General features: G+C 35.8%; 1 protein-coding gene across 2 annotated transcripts in view; it reads right to left on the bottom strand.

The window, feature by feature from the left end:
* Positions 1–7937: 7937 nt before the first annotated feature.
* Positions 7938–19083, bottom strand: part of Ids (iduronate 2-sulfatase) — a 115435-nt gene continuing 104289 nt past the window's right edge. Inside the window, exon 11 of one of the 2 annotated variants that reach the window (XM_050129229.1) lies at positions 7938–8191. In XM_050129229.1, coding sequence (XP_049985186.1) covers positions 8120–8191 — 72 coding nt within the window. In that variant the 3' untranslated portion in view covers positions 7938–8119. The remainder of the gene's footprint in view (positions 8192–19083) is intronic. The other variant, XM_050129230.1, reaches the window with a different exon arrangement.

Below are 19083 nucleotides of genomic sequence, written 5' to 3'. Positions count from 1 at the left end.
AAAAAAAAAAAAAAAAAAAAAAAAAAAACAGAGACCATTAACCTAAGCAGAAGGCCCAGCATGGATTCTACACAGTTGCCCTATAATTGTAGTGGGCATGTAGGTCTGCTCCTGCCCTTAGAAATAGTTCTAAGCAAATGTTTTTTGTACAAGTGATCCAAAGAACCTTCTGCCTCTAAAGTCTTAGTTGATGCAGGCCTACTGTTGCCTCCACAGTCTTTCAGTTTCTCATAGGTAGGAGAAAGGTGCTTCAGTCATTAGCAATAAAACGTTCAGTATTGGGCTGGGCGGTGGTGGTGCACACCTTTAATCCCAGCACTCGGGAGGCAGAGGTAGGCGGATCTCTGTGGGTTCGAGGTCAGCCTGGTCTACAAGAGCTAGTTCCAGGACAGGAACCAAAAAGCTAGGGAGAAACCCTGTCTCAAAAAAATCAAAAAATCAAAAAAAAAAAAAAAGTTCAGTATTGCTACTGTTAGCCCTGAGCAAATAAAGGTATTGACACAGGATAGTAACTCCTGTATACATTGTTTGTCTGATAGCCAGGGCTCCTTGGATACCAGCAACTAGGCCTTGACATGGACATTGAAGATACACAGTTATATGATCCCTCTCTTTAAGGTAGTAATTATCAACCTGTAGGTCACAACACATTTGACTATCTCCAAAATATTTACATTTATAATCATAAAATTACAGTTATGAAATAGCAAAATTATAGTTACGAAGTAGCAGTAGCAATAAAAATAATTTTATGTTTCAAGATCACAAGATGAATAAATGCATTAAAAGAGATGCAGCATTAAGGTTGAGAACCACTGTGTTAAGAAGTTCTCCCTGCATATCTCACTGCATAGCCATCTTGGGAAGAACATCCTAAAATTATAGGGAAACAGCTGGAAGCTGGAGACCACCAAAAAACCCTTCATATGTGAAAATAGATATTCTGAAACCCCAGCATGCACACCTGTACTATTCACCTGTATAGACCTTATCTTTCTTGCAAATCTATCCCTCAGAAAAACCCCACAACCTCTCATAAGCCAAGAGCTGAAAAGGCTTGCAAAACAAAATGAAAATGAAGGAAATAAAGGATATGGTATAGATGTTGAACCAGGTTGCCCATCTAACTATATGTAGATCATCTCAGAATTTGTACTTTGATCCATAGAGGCTTTTAAAAAGGAGAATATAAAATTAGTGGATATTGTTTTTAAACTGTTCTAGATCTGAGAATGAAACACTTCATTATTCCATCAGGAACTGTGTTTCAAGAAATGCATGATATAGTTCCCAAATGACTAGGTCTTTAATGGACTGCTTTGTTCTAAGCATTACCCATTATACTGTTGATTCTGTGCTACCAAAGTCACTTGATGAATGGGTTTGACTCTGTATTAGTTTCTTTTTTTTTTCCTGTGATAAAATACCCTGGAAAAAAAAAACAGCTTAATGGAAAAAAGGTTTATTTTGCCTCACAATTCCAGAGAGAAAGAATCCATCACCATGGGAAAGACATGGCAAAAAGTAGGGAAAGTGGCCAGAGTAAGGAAGTCTGTTCCCATTGGTTCTTCACTAAACATAAAGAAAACAGCAAGTAGGGCATTGTCATAAAATCTCAAAGCCTCCCCTATTTCCAGTGTCCTATTTCCTCCATCAAGGCACAAGACTCTGCCTCTCAAAGGTTGCATAACCTTCCAAAAAGAGTGCTATAAGCTGAGGCCAAGAATTCAAACTTATTGGTCTAGGGTTCATTTATATTCATACTATAAAAGAGATCATATTAGTGAATGATTTACAAAGATAAATTCATGCCGAGGACTTTTGGCACTAAATCATATGATGTAGTATACATGAAATACAAGTCATGGGTATTTGCTTTTGAAGATGGAGAGTCCTTTTAAGTAACTGATAAAGATACAGGAAACGTTTGGCTCCCTCTTTTCATAACCATCCTAACATTAAGTATACTACTGAATCTTAAAGCAATAAATATCCTAAGTGTCTTAGGAATGACAAAATCATGGTAAACACTACATCTTCAACTAGTCACAGAGATTACATCTCAAATCATATGTCTTGAGTCCTCCATTTATATAGAAAACATAGTACTGAAAATCTGAGAGATAGGTTGATATAGATTAATGTTTCAACTAGATGTCATATTATAAGAACATCCACTCTGTGACTGACAGTGCCAAGGATACTATGTATTCATATATTTATCATTTATCTTAAAAGTATTGTACTTAGTACTGGTATACAAATACTGTATAAAGCACTAAAATATAGTCCTAAACAAAGGTTAATGAAAAGAAGGTTATGAATTTGAAGGTGAGTGGGGAGAAATATATGGGAGGTCTTGGAGAGGGGAAGAAAATAGACAAATATGGCAATTATATTATAATCTCAGAATTTAAAAACATCCCGCTTTCATGCAGCTAGTAGATGAATAAAATGAATGAAATCAAAACTTTAAAAAATCCAAATCCTCTGGGTGGAAGAAATGCCTCAATAGTAAGAGTAGTGGCTATATGTGGAATTTTCTGCCCTGCTCAGTTCCATAGTCATTCATTCCCAAATAAATATGCAGAGGCTTATATTAATTATAAACTCTTTGGTCTCTTAGCTCAGGCTTATTAACTAGCTCTTACAACTTACATTAACCCATAATTCTTGTCTATGTTTAGCCACATGGCTTGGTAACTTTTCTCAGTAAGGCATTCTCATCTTGCTTTCTCTGCATCTGGCTAGTGACTGAGTCTCTGCCTTTCCTCTTCCCAGAATTCTCTTAGTCTGGTTTCCCCGCCTATATTTCCTGCCTGGTTACTGGCCAATCACCATTTTATTAAACCAATACAAGTGACAAATCATTGAAGGGTAGAAGAGCATTATCTAACAGCAAATGACTGTTCCAAAATAAATAAATAAAAAGAGTACTGGCTGCTCTTCCAACAACCAAATGGAGGTTTACAACTGTCTATAACTCCAGTTCTGGGAATTCAGTGATTTCCATATGTACAAAGTACACACTGGGTAGAGATACATATACTCAAATGAAACACCTATACACATAAAAATAAATAAATCTTTTTAAAAATCCAAATCTTGGGGCTTAAAGTATGGCTTGGTAGTAGAAGACCATGGTGCTCCATCATCAGTGCTGTTTTTTTTTTTTTTTTAAGTCCATACAGCATATAGTTTGTCATGCTTAAGTCTTATAGTACTTCAAGTTTATCAGGTCAGTGAGACAGATTATGTGCCCAAAGGAACTGCTAAAGGTCCTACTCTATTGCCATTCAGATTTACTGTCTAGTCAAGACTGAATACAGTAGACTAAGCAGCCAAAAAGAAATCAAGGATGTGTGAAGAAAGGAAATAAACTTTACAAAATAAATAAATTTTAAAAATTAAATTTGAGCTTATAGATTATAGGGCAATGGTGATTTCTTCATCTGAACTTTATTAATGTTAGAACACTTGGTAGAAGTATTCCAACAACAAGATTATATCTGAAGCCCAAAGTAAAATGATTTTTTAGGGCCACAACCTGCCCAGATTTGGAACTGATCAAACTAGGGAGACATTGAATGAAACAATAGGCACACTTATAGAAAAGCTGGGATCAGGTAGGGCATGTGCTTTGATGGAGATGTACCAGCATCCCAAAAGCTCAATACATTTATTATAGACAGCTGAACAATGGGGTATGTTTATTATATCCAGGTGAATTTGGAGGCTGGCTATCTAGTCTCAATAGGGGAGTCCTTTGTAAGGGAGCAGTGTCAGGCAAAAGTCATCCTGGAGGAAAATAACATGGTTGATACTTTCTGCAAACACTTTTAACAGAGAAATAAATGTAATATTTTCATAGTGTGTCATATAAGACACAAGATGCTCAGTAAAGCAAAAGGCCTATTAGCAATCCTAATGAAGCTCACTAAGTTGTCAAAAATAAAAAGACATGAAAATTGAAATGGGATTAGTTAGGAAGAGAAAGGGGATCATCCGGAATGGTAAAAGATCAAAAGAGAGAAATGAGTGTTGAATATGATCAAAATGTACTATGTATAAGCATGAAAATATCAAAATGATGCCAAGCATTATGTATAATTAATGTATAGCAATAATAAAATTTTAAGTGAGCACTTATGATAGAAAGATATGTGTAAATTAGGTATATTGAACAGTTTGTGGCATTTACCTCTATCTGGGGTTGGAAAATAGATAATTTACATTTTCCTTTCTTTGTTCTGTTATTTTTTAAGTTTCCCACTGTATGTAGATATTATAAATTTAATCTTTATAATATTAGGCAAACATCTATACTCAAATACACAGACATATAAATAGCACAAAAGAAAGTATGTGCACAGATGGGGAAGTAACTAACAGTAAATATATCTTGAACTGCTTAACAACTCAGGGTTACTTAATAAAGTACATTCAACAAAGGAGAAAATAGTCACAAAGGCTCCTAGCTCAAAGACAATTATAATAAACACTGTATAATAATGTGGGATTCTCCTCTGTATGTTGTGAATACCATTAGTTAACAAAGAAACTGTCAGAAACGGCAGAATAGTGAGTGCTAGGCAGGGCAAACTAAATTGAATGCTGTGAGAAAGAAGACAAAGTCAGAAAAAATCCATGTAGCCCTGCCAGACACAGACACAAGATGGAATTTTACCAGTAAGCCACAGCCATGTGGTGATACACAAATTAACAGAAATGGGTTAAATTAAGATGCAAAAGCTAGCCAACAGGAATCTAGTGCTAATGGGTCAAGCAGCGATTTAAGCAATATAGTTTTGTATGATTATTTTGGGAGTCTGGGCAGCTAGGAAACAAAAAAGCCACCTCCTACGACAAATCGATGCCAACATGGCCAACTGAAATCCGCTTAAAACCTGAGAGAGTTTGGGAAGGAATTCTAGGGGAAAAAAAAAAAAAAAACAGAGTTAAGCATGGCTTAACTCAGTGGCCCCATTAAGAGAGATTTTCCTGATGCAGCAGTAGCAGAAAAAAACACATGCATTTTTGAAACTGCATCTTTCTGGGCCTTCTGGGCTTTGCTGCCAGCACAAACTCTGGCTCTGTCAGGAAAATTAGCATTTAAATGGGGTCTGTGAGCAGAGTGCTACAACTTGCTTAATAGAGACTTAGACCCACTGTGTGCCTAAAGATGGGGCAATGTGCATGACTCTCAGAGGCAATCAATGCCATGCCTCTGGCATGCTAGACTGAGCACAGCAAGCATTGTCCCTAGTCACACTCATTCAGCATTAAAAAAAAAAAAAAGTTCTCGTCAGAAAGGATTACAGATACACAATAAGGACAGATTCGGATATAAAAGAACTATAAACGAGTCACCATGTGTTTTAAAAATGTACATAGGCTTGGAAGAGAGAAGAAAAAGTGTAAAGAGAAAGTAAATTTAATATAAAAAAGTATAGAAAGTCATAGATTAAAGGAGTAAAGATAATAAAATAAATATTAAACTTGTAGAAAAGAAAAATAAGCCATATAAGAATGGAATATACACAGAGAGCCTGAATTATGTATATTATTATAATATTATGAATACTATTATCTTTGAACATTTGACTGTGAAGGAGCTAAGTACAGAGAGATATTTCATTGTATGGATTGCTAAGTTAAACCAACATAAAGGTTTCTTGATTTCAAAATTTGAGTCTAAGGATATGTTGCTTTGGAAAAGAGGTTCTTCTTCTGTTTTCACAAAAGATAAGAACCTGTGAAATTCTTCCAGACTAATGTGGTTTGATGGATCAAGACCTCCCAAAAGGTCACTGTGAACACCCCCAAAAATATTTCACCTAACAAAAAGAAGAAAGCAGTTTGAAGAGAAATGTGCCTATATTTCCTAATATCGTTTATAAATGTTTGTTTACATTTAAAGGGGGATATGCTATAGATATGAATAATTTGCATTGGTATGGATCTTGATTTACTGATACAAATTTAAGGTCAATTTTGTTAAACTGTGTATATGTATATTTCTGCTCTTGATTCAGGTATTGTGTTTCTGTACCTCATTAAAAATGAAATGTATAATTAAGAAATACAAGTGAATAGTCATCTATAATAGTCAAGCTTGTAGTCATGTTAGTTAGGTTTTCTAGATATATAGAGATATATTTCAGTTAGATAGGTATTCTTCATATATTTCAGAGACCTTCAGAAAATGGCATTTTAAATTTTTTTTTACTATTATTATTAAAAATGTCTGCCTCCTCCCCACCTCAGCCTTCCATTTCCCTCCCCCTCCCCCCTCCCCCTCTCTCTTCAGCCCGAAGAACAGTCAGGGTTCCCTGCCCTGTGGGAAGTCCAAGGTCCTCCCCCCTCCATCCAGGTCTAGGAAGGTGAACATCCAAACTGCCTAGGCTCCCACAAAGCCAGTACATGCAGTAGGATCAAAACCCAGTGCCATTGTTCTTGGCTTCTCAGCAGCCCTCATTGTCCGCCATGTTCAGAGAGTCCACTTTTATCCCATGCTTTTTTAGACCCAGTCCAGCTGGCCTTGTTGAGTTCCCAATAGATCAGCCCCATTGTCTCAGTGTGTGGGTGCACCCCTGGCGGTCCTGACTTCCTTGCTCATGTTCTCCCTCCTTCTGCTCCTCATTTGGACCATGGAAGCGCAGTCCGGTGCTCCAATGTGAGTCTCTGTCTCTATCTCCTTCGATCACCAGATAAAGGTTCTATGATGATATGCAAGATATTCATCAGTATGACTATAGGGTAGGGCCATTTCAGGCTCCCTCTCCTCAACTGCCCAAGGAACTCTCAAATTGGCTCCCTTAATTAAGATATATACTTCCCTGCTCCCATATCCACCCTTTCTTTATCCCAACCATCCCATTCCCCCAAGTTCTTCCCATCCTCCCCTTCTCACTTTTCTCTCCTCATCTCCCCTTTCCCCCATCCCACAACACCCCCAGTTCCCAGTTTTTGCCTGCCAATCTTTTTTACTTACAATATCCAGGAGGATAACTATATGTTTTTCTTTGGGTTCACCTTCTTATTTAGCTTCTCTAGGATCACAAATTATAGGCTCAATGTCCTTTATTTATGGCTAGAAACCAATTATGAGTGAGTACATCCCATGTTCATCTTTTTGGGTCTGGCTTGCCTCACTCAGGATAGTGTTTTCTATTTCCTTCCATTTGCATGCAAAATTCAAGATGTCATTGTTTTTTACAGCTGAGTAGTACTCTAATATGTATATATTCCACACTTTCCTCATCCATTCTTCCACTGAAAGGCATCTAGGCTGTTTCCAGGTTCTGGCTATTACAAACAATGCTGCTATGAACATAGTTGAGCAAATGCTTTTGTAATTTGATAGGGCATCTCTTGGGTATATTTCCAAGAGTGGTATTGTTGGGTCCTGGGGTAGGTTGATCCCAAATTTAGTGAGAAACCGCCACACTGATTTCCAAAGTGGTTGCACAAGTTTGCATTCCCACCAGCAATGGATGAGTGTACCCCTTACTCCTCAACCTCTTCAGCAAAGGCTATCATTGGTGTTTTTGATTTTCGCCATTCTGACAGGTATAAGATGGTATCTCAAAGTTGTTTTGATTTGCATTTCCCTGATCGCTAAGGAAATTGAGCATGACCTTAAGTGTCTTTTGGCCATTTGAACTTCTTCTGTTGAGAATTCTCTGTTCAGTTCAGTACCCCTTAAAATGTTTTAAGAACTTACAACTCTTCATGACAATGAGACACATCTGCTCCTGGAAGCACCAATAACTTCAATAGGAAGACAGGCACCGAAGAGGCTCCTTATGGCATGTACTAGTTATCCCAGCCAGCAAGATACAAACGGTGGTCCCTGATAAACCTAGGGGAGAGGAATGAAAGGACAAGGGACACGAGAAATAACTGCAAGACAGGATTTCTGATCAAGCCGTCTAGTTTATTATTTCCTCAGAAGCTGTTATACAGCAAACAGGCAAAGGGGCGGGGGGAGGAAAGGTGTCAGGGTGGAGGGCAGGGTGTCAGGAAACTCTGGTCTGCTGGAATTCAGGTCTGGAGACATCCCTAGCTGATAAGTATATACTGAGGGTCTGTGATTGTTGACTAACAAAGGAAAAAGCTAATAAATTCCGGAGCCTGGTGCCTGCAGGTCTCTGCTAGGAGATAAGATGCCTGGTTGATTTCCTAGACCCTGCAGAAAGGATAGAGGTAAATATTTTTCTTAATCTGTGAGTTTAAGATGGCTGTAAACAAAATGCAGATCTCAAAATACAGGTCTTTGCTTCCTGGAACTAGTCATTTGGGCAAGAAACTGTTCTCTTTTTTTTAACATTTCATGTTATTTTTATTGATACATTCTTACAGCTCACATACAACATGTAAATTAACTATTGAATGTAATTTTCAGATCAAATGAATTGCAAAATATTTTTTACGTATTGCATAAGAAAAATTGCAATATAATAAATACATCTACTTAGTACCTTAAATTCTAAATACATATTAAAACTACCTGAAGGAACTTAAAAATGTCAATTCTAAAACCTTGTATATCTATTAAAACAAAATATCTATGGTACAGCATCTGATGTTTGCTTCAGTCTGTACTAGTAATTATAAACTCATTCAGGGTTAATGAACCTGTAGGAACCTGGTCTCATGCATCCCTTGAAAAAGAAACTGTTCTTGCCTGGACTGTTTGATGTTATGCTGTATGAACTAGACATGCACGACCCATAGAGAAATGACTGCTGAACTTGCCTAAAGGTGAAACAGACCTTCAGGGTTGAGTTTGCCAGACATTCTGCAGGACACAGAAGAAAGTTACTGACAAACTGCTAATATAGGCAGAACTGTCTTTGAAATTTCCTGCTTCATAAAAAAGTCTGATAGATACTATGGACCAGTAGGCTGAAGATGGGTGCCTCAATGGTACAGAAGAACTTTGGTTGACTGTCCAGGCAGTGAGATATCTCTGCCAATTCTAGAGTTTTGGAAGTTGCTTACAATGTACTTCCTGTTAATTTAGGTAATATTATATCTATCTTTGATGGAGTTGAAAAATAGTTATAGTTTTCCTTGGTTATAAAAGATGAAGTAAATATAAATATTGTAACTGCAGTTATTACTTGATACCTGTTTTGTTATATGTAATTTTTCTGTGTTAAAATGAAAACCTTCCTTTTTATTTAAACAGAAAATGGGAGGTGCTGTGTGATTCCCTTCTGTATGCTGTGATTACCATCGATTAGTAAAGAACTGCTTTGAGCCTATAGCAGAGCAGGGCAGAACAGAGCTATGTGGGTGAAACTAAACTGAATCCTGGGAGAAAGAAGGTGGGGTGAGAGGGAAGTCATGTAGCCCTGCTGGAGACAGACACCAGAACTTTATCAGGTAAGCCACAGCCTCGTGACAATACACATATTAATGCAGATGGGTTAATTTAAGATATGAGTTAGCCAGAAATATGCTTAAGCTATTTGCCAAACAGTATTGCAAATGATATGTTTTCTGTGTGATTATTTTGGGGTTGAGCAGCAGGGAACAAACAAGTGGACTCCTACAACAAATGGGCTCCCATGTAGACATTATAAATTTAATCTTTACATTATTAGGCAAACATCTATACTCAAATACATAGACATATAAATAGCACAAAAGAAAGTATGTGCACAGCTGGGGAAGTGCTAACAGCAAATATATCTTAAATTGCTTAACAACTCATGGTTACTTAGTAAAGCACATTCAACAGAGGAGAATATAGTCACAAAGACTCCTGGCTCAAAGATAATTATAATAAATGCTCTATGGTAATGATTGAGGTGATAATATTATATTAGAATGGAAATGATAATCAAGAAAGAACACATTTGAGTACAGAGGTCCAGTGGTCCTCAGAAAGAATACATCCTTGCATAACAGGATAAAGCCCAACACTCTATAAAGAATGACAATACCCCAGTTAGTCTAATCTTAGAAGTTCAAGTTTTCATACACATTTATTGTATTGCCACACAAATAAAAGGGAACACGTTATATAGGTGATGGCTAAAGATGATATAGATGACAAATACAGACAATAAATAGATAAATTATTACTAGAATTTTTCAAACTTATTGAAAACAATAAATATATAATCTGAAGCACACCCAAAATAGACTAACCACATAAAAACATACCACTACATATCATAACCAAAGTTCATAAAACACAGAAATGAGAAAAACATCTCAAAAGACATTATACCCAAAAGAAAAGACATGAGGTATACTAGATAGTTTGTATGTAAATTTAACACAGATTAAAATAATTTGAGAAGAGGGAATATCAATTGAGAAAATGGAGCCACCAGATTGTCCTGTGGGCAAATCTGTGGGATATTTTCTTGACTAATGATTGATATGGTCCAAACTAAGGACGTATAAAAAAGTTACATGGAAGCCCTCTATTTTATAAGCTGGTTTAAAATTATAGATAAAATAAAAATAACTTAAACAGACAGAAGTATACTTTATGGGTATAAAATGATGTTCTAAGAGATGCTGTTAATAAACAAAAATCTCCTTAACAAGTATCAGGTTTATCCCTATTAGTGATGGTCAAGAAGACCTCAGAGGCCCTCAAAATAATATAGGAAATTGTTATTACTTTTAAGTGCTCACCAGAACTATATGGTAAAACCAGGAACCTTTCTCCATACTGGATAGCTTTCTTTGTGCAAGATGGTGCTATGTGGGCTGGGAAGGGAGAATATACATCAATAGTCTATCTAGCAGTAAACCCTATGTGCTACACAATACCAATGTGCAAGGAAACATGTGCCCACTAATACAGCAGTGGCATGACTGTTTTAATTCCTTCTGATTGGACTTTAGGCCTACTCCATAGGAGAAAAAATACATATTGTAAACATAATAAAAACCTCAAGGCTGGGGAGATCAAAATCCTGAAGGAGGACTTACCACTGTTGTTTTGCTAAATGGATATGCTGTTAAACTGCTTTCTAAAAGTTTATGAGATTATAGCTATAGATCAGTGCTGCTCTCAACACAGGCCAGAGAAGCATCTTTTTTGCATTAGGTATTAGTTAATGCAGAGACTCAAAATTGATCAAAGTGCCAAAACAAAGTGACTATAAAGTGCTCAGCCATAAAGAGGATATCTATATCACCCTCTCCAAGGCTCATAGATTATCATAGAAGAGGAGCAACAAGGAATGAGTCATAAGGAAGACTAGTATGAAATGCTATCTTCTGGACATGATATAGCCATTGCACTGATGAATTCATAGCAGTTATGATTATCTTCACAGACTGGAGCATATCAACATTAATACAGTGGTTTGAAAGAAAATGGCCCCCAAAGGGAGAGGCACTATTAGGAGGTATGGCCTTTTGGAGTAATTGTAGTCTTCTTGGAGGAAGTATGTCACTATGGAGATCGACTTTGAGGTCTCATCTATGCTCAGGCCATACCCAGTATCTATCTCAGACCACTACTTCCTGTTGCCTGCCTATCAAGATGTAGGACTATCATCTATTTCTTCAACACCATGTCTGCCTACACACCACCATGTTACACTATGATGATAATGGACCAAACCTCTGAAAATGTAAGCAAGCCCAATTAAATGTTTTTCCTTTGTAAGAGTTGCTGTGGTCATGGTGTCTCTTCACAGCAATAGAAACCCAAAGACAATCATACATGAAGGAAGGGCTGATAATGCCTCACCCCTCCCTGAGGTACAAATGGAAATTAATTGCTGATAGAGGAGGTGATATGGGATCCCCTCTGGATGCTGTGAATACCATTGGTTAATAAAGTGTCTTGGGCCTACACAGGGCAGAATAACAAGAGCTAGGCAGAGCAAACTAAAGTGAATGCTGGGAAAAAGAAGTTAGAGTCGGCAGATGCCAAGTAGCCACTTCTGGGAGCAGATGTGCTAAAACTTCACCCGGTAAGCCACAGCTACATGTCTATACACAAATTAGTAAAAATGGGTTAATTTAAGACATGAGTTAGCCAAAAATATGCTTAAGCTGTTGGCCAAACAGTATTGGAAATAATATAGTTTCTGTGTGTTATTTTAGGGCTAAGCAGCCAGGAAAATATAAGCAGCCTCCTACTAAAGGGAGAGGAAGTCACTTCCTTATGTAGCTACTAGCAAATTGTCCATGTTCCATTTAATAACTCTTCATTCATGTTCATGTTCTTTCATTAGTAAGCCTATAGTAACCCCAAATTAAACTTATCTAATCACATAAAAAGATATGAAAGTAGGAAGAGGAACTTGTTGGAAAGAAGAAGGGTTCCAGCATTGGAGAAAAAGGGTAATTGAGGCCAATAGATGATGAATATGATACAAATACATTATACACATATGTAAAATTATCAAGAACAAGTAAAATTATTAATAAAATAAAACAGCATTTTACCCTTGGCCCTCCAAAAGTTTCATAGTCTTCTCATAACTCATAAAGCATTTTGTCCATGACTGTGAGTCATTATAATCTTAATACATTTCCAGCATTATTTCAAATGTCTATATCCACTCCCCTTGAAAAGTAAAAGGAAACTATTACCTGACAGCCCTCATAAAACTTTAAAAGTCATATACTCCCCAAATACAACAGCACAGTTTTAGCATTTTCTTTTCATAAAGCAGGAACAGGAGCACAGAAAGTAAGGATTAAATGAAAGCAAGTCTGAAAGGAGATCAAACATTTAATTCTCCAAGGCAATTGGTGTATTGGTGTAAATGTATATACATTGAATGTTAATGCAGTCAATTTCACAAAATAAATGGTAATACATGGATAGACCCTGACACAATAATAGTAGATGACTTCAATACCCACGCTGTTACCAATGGATAGGTCATCTAAACAAAAGATCAACAAAAAAAAATCAGAGTTAAATGACCTACAAAACAAAGTGACTTAACAGATATCTACAGAATATTCCACTGGAACAGCCACATGTTTGGTGCAGAGGCCATGAAACTTCTACAAAATACATCATTCTTAGAGCATTAAGCAAGTCTTAATAAGCTCAATAATATGAAATAATTTCTTGTAAATTATCATATTTCAGTAGAATAAGAGTAGAAATAAGCAGCAAAGAAAATTACAGAAAATGGGCTGGAGAGATGTCTCAGTGGTTAAGAGCACTGGCTGCTCTTCCAGAGGTCATGAGTTCAATTCCCAGCAACCATATAGTGGTTCACAACCATCTGTAATGAGATCTGGAGCCCTCTTCTGGCATGTGGGCATATATTGAGGCAGAATATTGTATACATAATAAATAAATAAATCTTAAAACAAAAGAAAATTACAGAAAATACATAAACATGAAGAGATTAAACAATATATATTTTAACAAGGAGTATGCCACTAATGAAATTGTGGGGATTCAAAAACTTTCTAGAGTCAAATAAAAATAAAGACATAATATGCATAACTACAGGAATACAAAGAAGTGGTTCTAAGAAGGAAGTTACATGACTTTTAAAAATTAGAGGGATCTTACAAGACATGTTGGTGAATGACAGTGCCTAGCACCTGGATGGCAGAAGCAGAAGCATTGTGAATTCCAGGCAAACCTGGGATAGAGAAGAAAAGTCTGTGAAATAAGTTCCCATAAAAAGCCACACCTATATTAAACATTCTACAAGGCTGATTGACTGATTTGGAAAGTTAGTACTATGTTACATGCTGGAAGCACAAATTATATTGTTAGCTTCTTTTAGATGTTTTTATTTAGTTTTATGGATATGCATATTGCCTGCATGTATGTATGTGATCATATGCATATCGAGTGCCCACAAAGGTCAGAAGAGAGCACTGGATCCCCTGGAACTGGAGTTATGAGTGGTTGTGAACCCAATGGGAAGCTTCAGGAGGGTCAGGTAACCTGCTCAAATCATAAACTACAAAGTAAAACTGGGTACACAAAAGTAGGAGTTCCTACAATGAAGAGAGCTCTAGAGAATGTGGAGCACTTCTCCAATACATACTGAATGGTGACATTAGCCACAGAAAAATCAAGAGTCCAGAATCCCACCAAACCATTTTTCCAAGTTTCAGGAACCCAGAGTAAATGTTTTAGAATGTCCTGTTTTGCAGCATTTTTCTTTATCTCTCTGGTTCCTCCCCTTCAATCTTCTTACTACACTTTTTCAGTATAAACATCATGGTAGGGAAGTCATAGCAACAGGATCCTGAGGCAACTGTCACACTGTATCTACAGACAGGAAGCAAAGTACAATGAATGACTGTATTCAACTCTCTTTCTCCCTCTTTTCCCCAGTTGAATTGGGTCTTGTCATTCAATTAGCCTAATTCAGGTACATCTCACAGGCTTGCCTAGAAGTTTCTTTCCTAAATGATTCTAAATTGTGTTAAAGATAAAAATTAATACTAACCATCATGCTTTTATTTTCATAGATTGACAGAATTAAAATCATATAAAAAGTTATATTCTCCAATGTGATTTAATTCATTCCCCGTCAAAAATTCTAATATGATTCATTAGAATCTAGAAAAATTCTGAATTTCATGCACATAAACAAAAAATAGTGAATAGTCACATAAATCCAAGTCAAAAATATCCAATAGTTATCCCAACACCTTATCTCATACTTCACTACAAAACCATAGTAATAAAGACTGTATGTTACTGGCACAAAAACTGAAATAGAATAGAAGGCCCAGAAGTGAACCCATAAAGCTACAGCAATCTAATTTTCAATGAAAGTAAAAGGCATATGTTGAAAAAGGAAACTGGATATCTATTTTTAGACAAATGAAACTTGACCCATGTCTCTCATCCTGCACAAAGTTCAATTCAGAAAGGGTTAAGAATCTAGATGTCAAACTTGAAACTTTGGAACAGCGAAGAGAAAAATGCTTCAGGATATAGGGATAAGCAAATATATCCTGCAAAGAACTCCAATAGCAAAGGAAATAACTGAAAAAAAAAATAGACAAATGTGTAGAAGGAGCTGTGGGCAGGCCTGCTTACCATCCCACCCAGCTCCCACATGGTTAGCTTTACACCCGAAATAACAACACACAAATTGTATTCATTTAAACACTGCTTGGCCCATTAGTTTCAGCTTCTTACTGGCTAACTCTCACATTTTGACTAACCCATTTCTAATAATCTGTGTACCACCCCAAAGTGATGGCTTACCGGGAAAGATTCAGCATGTCTGACCTGGCAGCTAGCTCCATGGCATCTGACCAACTGTGCTTTCTTTCTCCCAGCATTCTGTTCTGTCTGCTCCACCTATCTAAATCCTGCCCTATCAAAAAGCCAAGGCAGTTTCTTTATTAACCAATGAGAATAATACATAGACAGATGACCCTCCTCCATCACAAATGGGATCCTGTAAAGTTAACAAATATTTATTTATGCACACGCAAAAAATAGCAAAAATACAGAGACAACATATAGACTGAAAAAATATTTTTACTAACTAAACATCTAATGAATATTAATATCTAGAATATGTTAAGGGTCTGAAGATTTTTAAAGATCATTTAATCAATAAATGGAATACTTATCTGAATAGACTATCATCAAAAGAATTAAAAAGAGTCAAAAATATTTTGTTTTTAATATCATTAACCATTAAATAAATTCAAATTACATCTGCTTTGAGATCTTATACAAGTTATCATGGCTGTGACCAAGAAAACAAAGGAAGACAGCAGCTGCTGAGGTGAGTAAGGAGGAACTCTTATATACTACTTGTAGGCATGTAAACTGCATCACTACCACTCCAGCCACTGTGGAGATACCTCAAAAACTCTAAGCTATAACTTCAATATGATCCAATTTTACCACTCATGGGTACAGTATATACCTAAAGGACTATAAATCAACACATTATAGGTATACCATCACATTGGGTTAATTGTGACACTACCCACCCCAGCCCAAAAATGGAAGCATCCTATATATTACATCAGCAGAAGACTTATACAGGAAAGGTAGCACATACACAAAGGATCTTTCAGGAATAAATAAAAATAAATTTTGACATTTGTAGGAAAACGCATATAAATGCAAATTATCATGTTAAGCAAAATAAGCTAGAGAGAATGACACATGCTACCTTGCTGAGTTTGAACTTGTGCATGAGCATGCATGCATGTGCACGTGTGTGTGTGTGTGTGTGTGTGTGTGTGTGTATTGAAAGTAGAAGAGGGGCCATGAGAGTGAATGGAAAGATATGAAAGCAGGAATGAGAATAAAAGAGGATGACGTCACATATGTTACATGAAAGCAGAGAGAGAACTATCTCAGTAACAAGCAGGGACCAGTAAGAAGGGTTGGAGCCCACTGGAGTTGACAAATGGAAGACTGATGAACAGAACAAATTACAATGGTATATATATATATATATATATATATATATATACTAATTTCTTTGTGTTTTGATTTAAAATTTTAAGTTAAAGGAACAAAAAAGGATTCCACTGAAATTTGGAAAATCATTAAATAATATTTTGAAAACATGTACTCACATAAACTAGAAAATGTAAATGAAATAAATAAATTTCTATACATAAATGTCCTGTAAATTGAACCAATAAGATATAGTTAAAAAGAAAACATAAACATATCAACAATAAGCAACATGTTTGAAATGATAAACATAAATCTCCCAACAGTTCAGGACTGGATGAACTCTACAATCTGAATTCTATCCAGTCTTTAAAGAAGTATTTGTTCTGATGCTTCTCAAAACTATCCCACAAAATAGAAGCATCAGAAACATTTCTATACTCATTTAACAAGGCTATTATTATCAGGATATAAAAGTTTGGATAAGCAGCAACAACAAAAGAAAACTATAGGCTAGTTTTCTGATAATCCTAAAAATAAATCTACCACATCACCAGTTACACCACCCCTTGGCCCATACCCAAAGTACTCAACAAGCTATTCCTGACTATTATCTATATTTAAAAGAAATAGTAAGACTCATGCAATGGTCTTGGAATAAAAACAGATATATTGACTAATATGGTCAACTGGAAGAGGCAAAAATAAGCTCAAACAGCTACAAACATCCAATTCTTGATGCTGAGAAAACTGGAGATCTGTATGTGGAAGACTGAAACTAGGTCCCTATCTCTTTCCATATACAAAATTCAACTCATAATATACCAAAGACCTTACTTAATATAAGACTTGAAATTTTAAACTACTAGTGGAATTTCTAAAGGAAACACTTGAAAATTCAGGCAGAAGCAATGATTTATTAATAGAACTCCAATAGCTCAGGAAATAAAATAATTGACAAGTAGAATGGCAAAAAAGAAAAGAAAAAACTTGTGCAGAGCAAAAGAAATAATCAACATACTAAAGAAATAACCTAAAAATGGAGAGGAAAAATCTGACAGGGGTTTAATATCTAGAATATATTTTAAAACTCAGATAAAACAGATAAAAGCAAATATACACAATAATGTAACAGAATAGACAGCTTTCAAATGAAATACAAGTAGCTAATAAATACATGAAAATATCTGATATCCTTAGCCACCAGGGAAATGTAAATTAAAGTACATTAAAATTCCATCTCATCACAGAATGGCTATCATCAAGAAAACAAATATCAACGCTGGTAAAAATGCAGAGAAAAATAATCCATATTCACCTGCAGGTGGGGACATAAATCAATCCAGCTATTACAGAAATCAGTATGGAAGTTGCTCAGAAATTAAGACTAGAACTTTCACTTGATCCAGCCAAACTACTTCTGAAAAAATTACCCAAAATATCAATGCCAGCCTACTATTCAAAATAACTAAATAATGCAATCAGTCATCCAAGTGTCCATTAATGAATGAAAAGAAAAAGAAAAATGTGATTTTGACTGAAGTGATAGCTCCATGGTTAAAATTACTTGCCATTCTTGCAGATGACCTGGACATGGTTTCCAGAAACCACATGGCTGTCCACAAGCATCTGTAACTCCATGGAATCTTACATCCCCTTTATGGCCTTTGTCAACACCAGGCATGCATGTGGTGCAGACATATATGCAGGCAACCACTCATATATATAAAAGAAAAGAAAATATTTTTAAAAAGACATTTAAAAATAGAAAGTGTGATATACACACAGTGTTACTTTTTTAGCCATAAAGAACAAAAGCACTTCATTTGAAGGAAAATGAATGAAATTGAGTATCATTGTGCAAAGTGATTAAACCAGTCCACCTAAACAAAAGCATTGTATGTTTTTTCTCAAATTTGTAAACTAGGAGACAAAAACAGACATGAAAATAAAAGGAGAGACTCCTAGGAACGTGTAAGAATAAAGGGGGAAAGGATACGACGATATGAGTCCAAACCAAGTTCATTACATGCATGGATGAAAATGTCATAATGAAACCCTTTATACAATTAGTATATGTTAATAACAATGCCACTGAAGGAAATAAAGTTTTTAAATAAATGCTTGCTGATCCATACAACAAAATGAATGATTTTCCAAAATGTTAGCTGCACATTAAAACACAAAAAGAAAACATGCAATTATTTCCATTTTTATAAAATTTTAAGAAAAATTCAACCTATGGTGTTGGGGGACAGAAGTAATGAACTGTTTATGTTATCATCGTGATTACAGTTCCAAGGTATATACACGAATTTAACAAGTTATCCAATTGTAAAATGAAATGTAAAAATATAAAGTTTATGCAAATTATATATAAAAAAATTAAGATTTCAGAAAAGCACAAGCAACAGAATGAGTAAAATCTAAACACTGACAATTTATTAAACAAGAGGCTGAGGTAGAAAAATAACCATGAGTTCAGGACCAGGCTGATCTAAACAGTGAGATTCTCACTCAAAAAAAAAAAAAAAACCTTTCATTCATTGGTGATAGAAATATAACCTCTTGGAAGTTTGGTTCGTTCTTTCTATCTGTCTTCTTTCTTTCTTTCTTTCTTCCTTTCTTTCTTTCTCTTTTTGGTTTTTCAAGACAGGGTTTCTCTGTAGCCTTCAAAGCTGTCCTGGAACTCAGAGATCCACCTGGATCTGCCTCCTGCGTGCTGGGAT

This window comes from Alexandromys fortis, unplaced genomic scaffold (assembly GCF_014885135.2).
Source record: "Alexandromys fortis isolate MF-2015 unplaced genomic scaffold, M_Fortis_MF-2015_v1.1 scaffold_275, whole genome shotgun sequence".
Lineage (NCBI taxonomy): Eukaryota > Metazoa > Chordata > Mammalia > Rodentia > Cricetidae > Alexandromys > Alexandromys fortis.
This window is presented reverse-complemented; position numbering and strand designations above follow the sequence as displayed.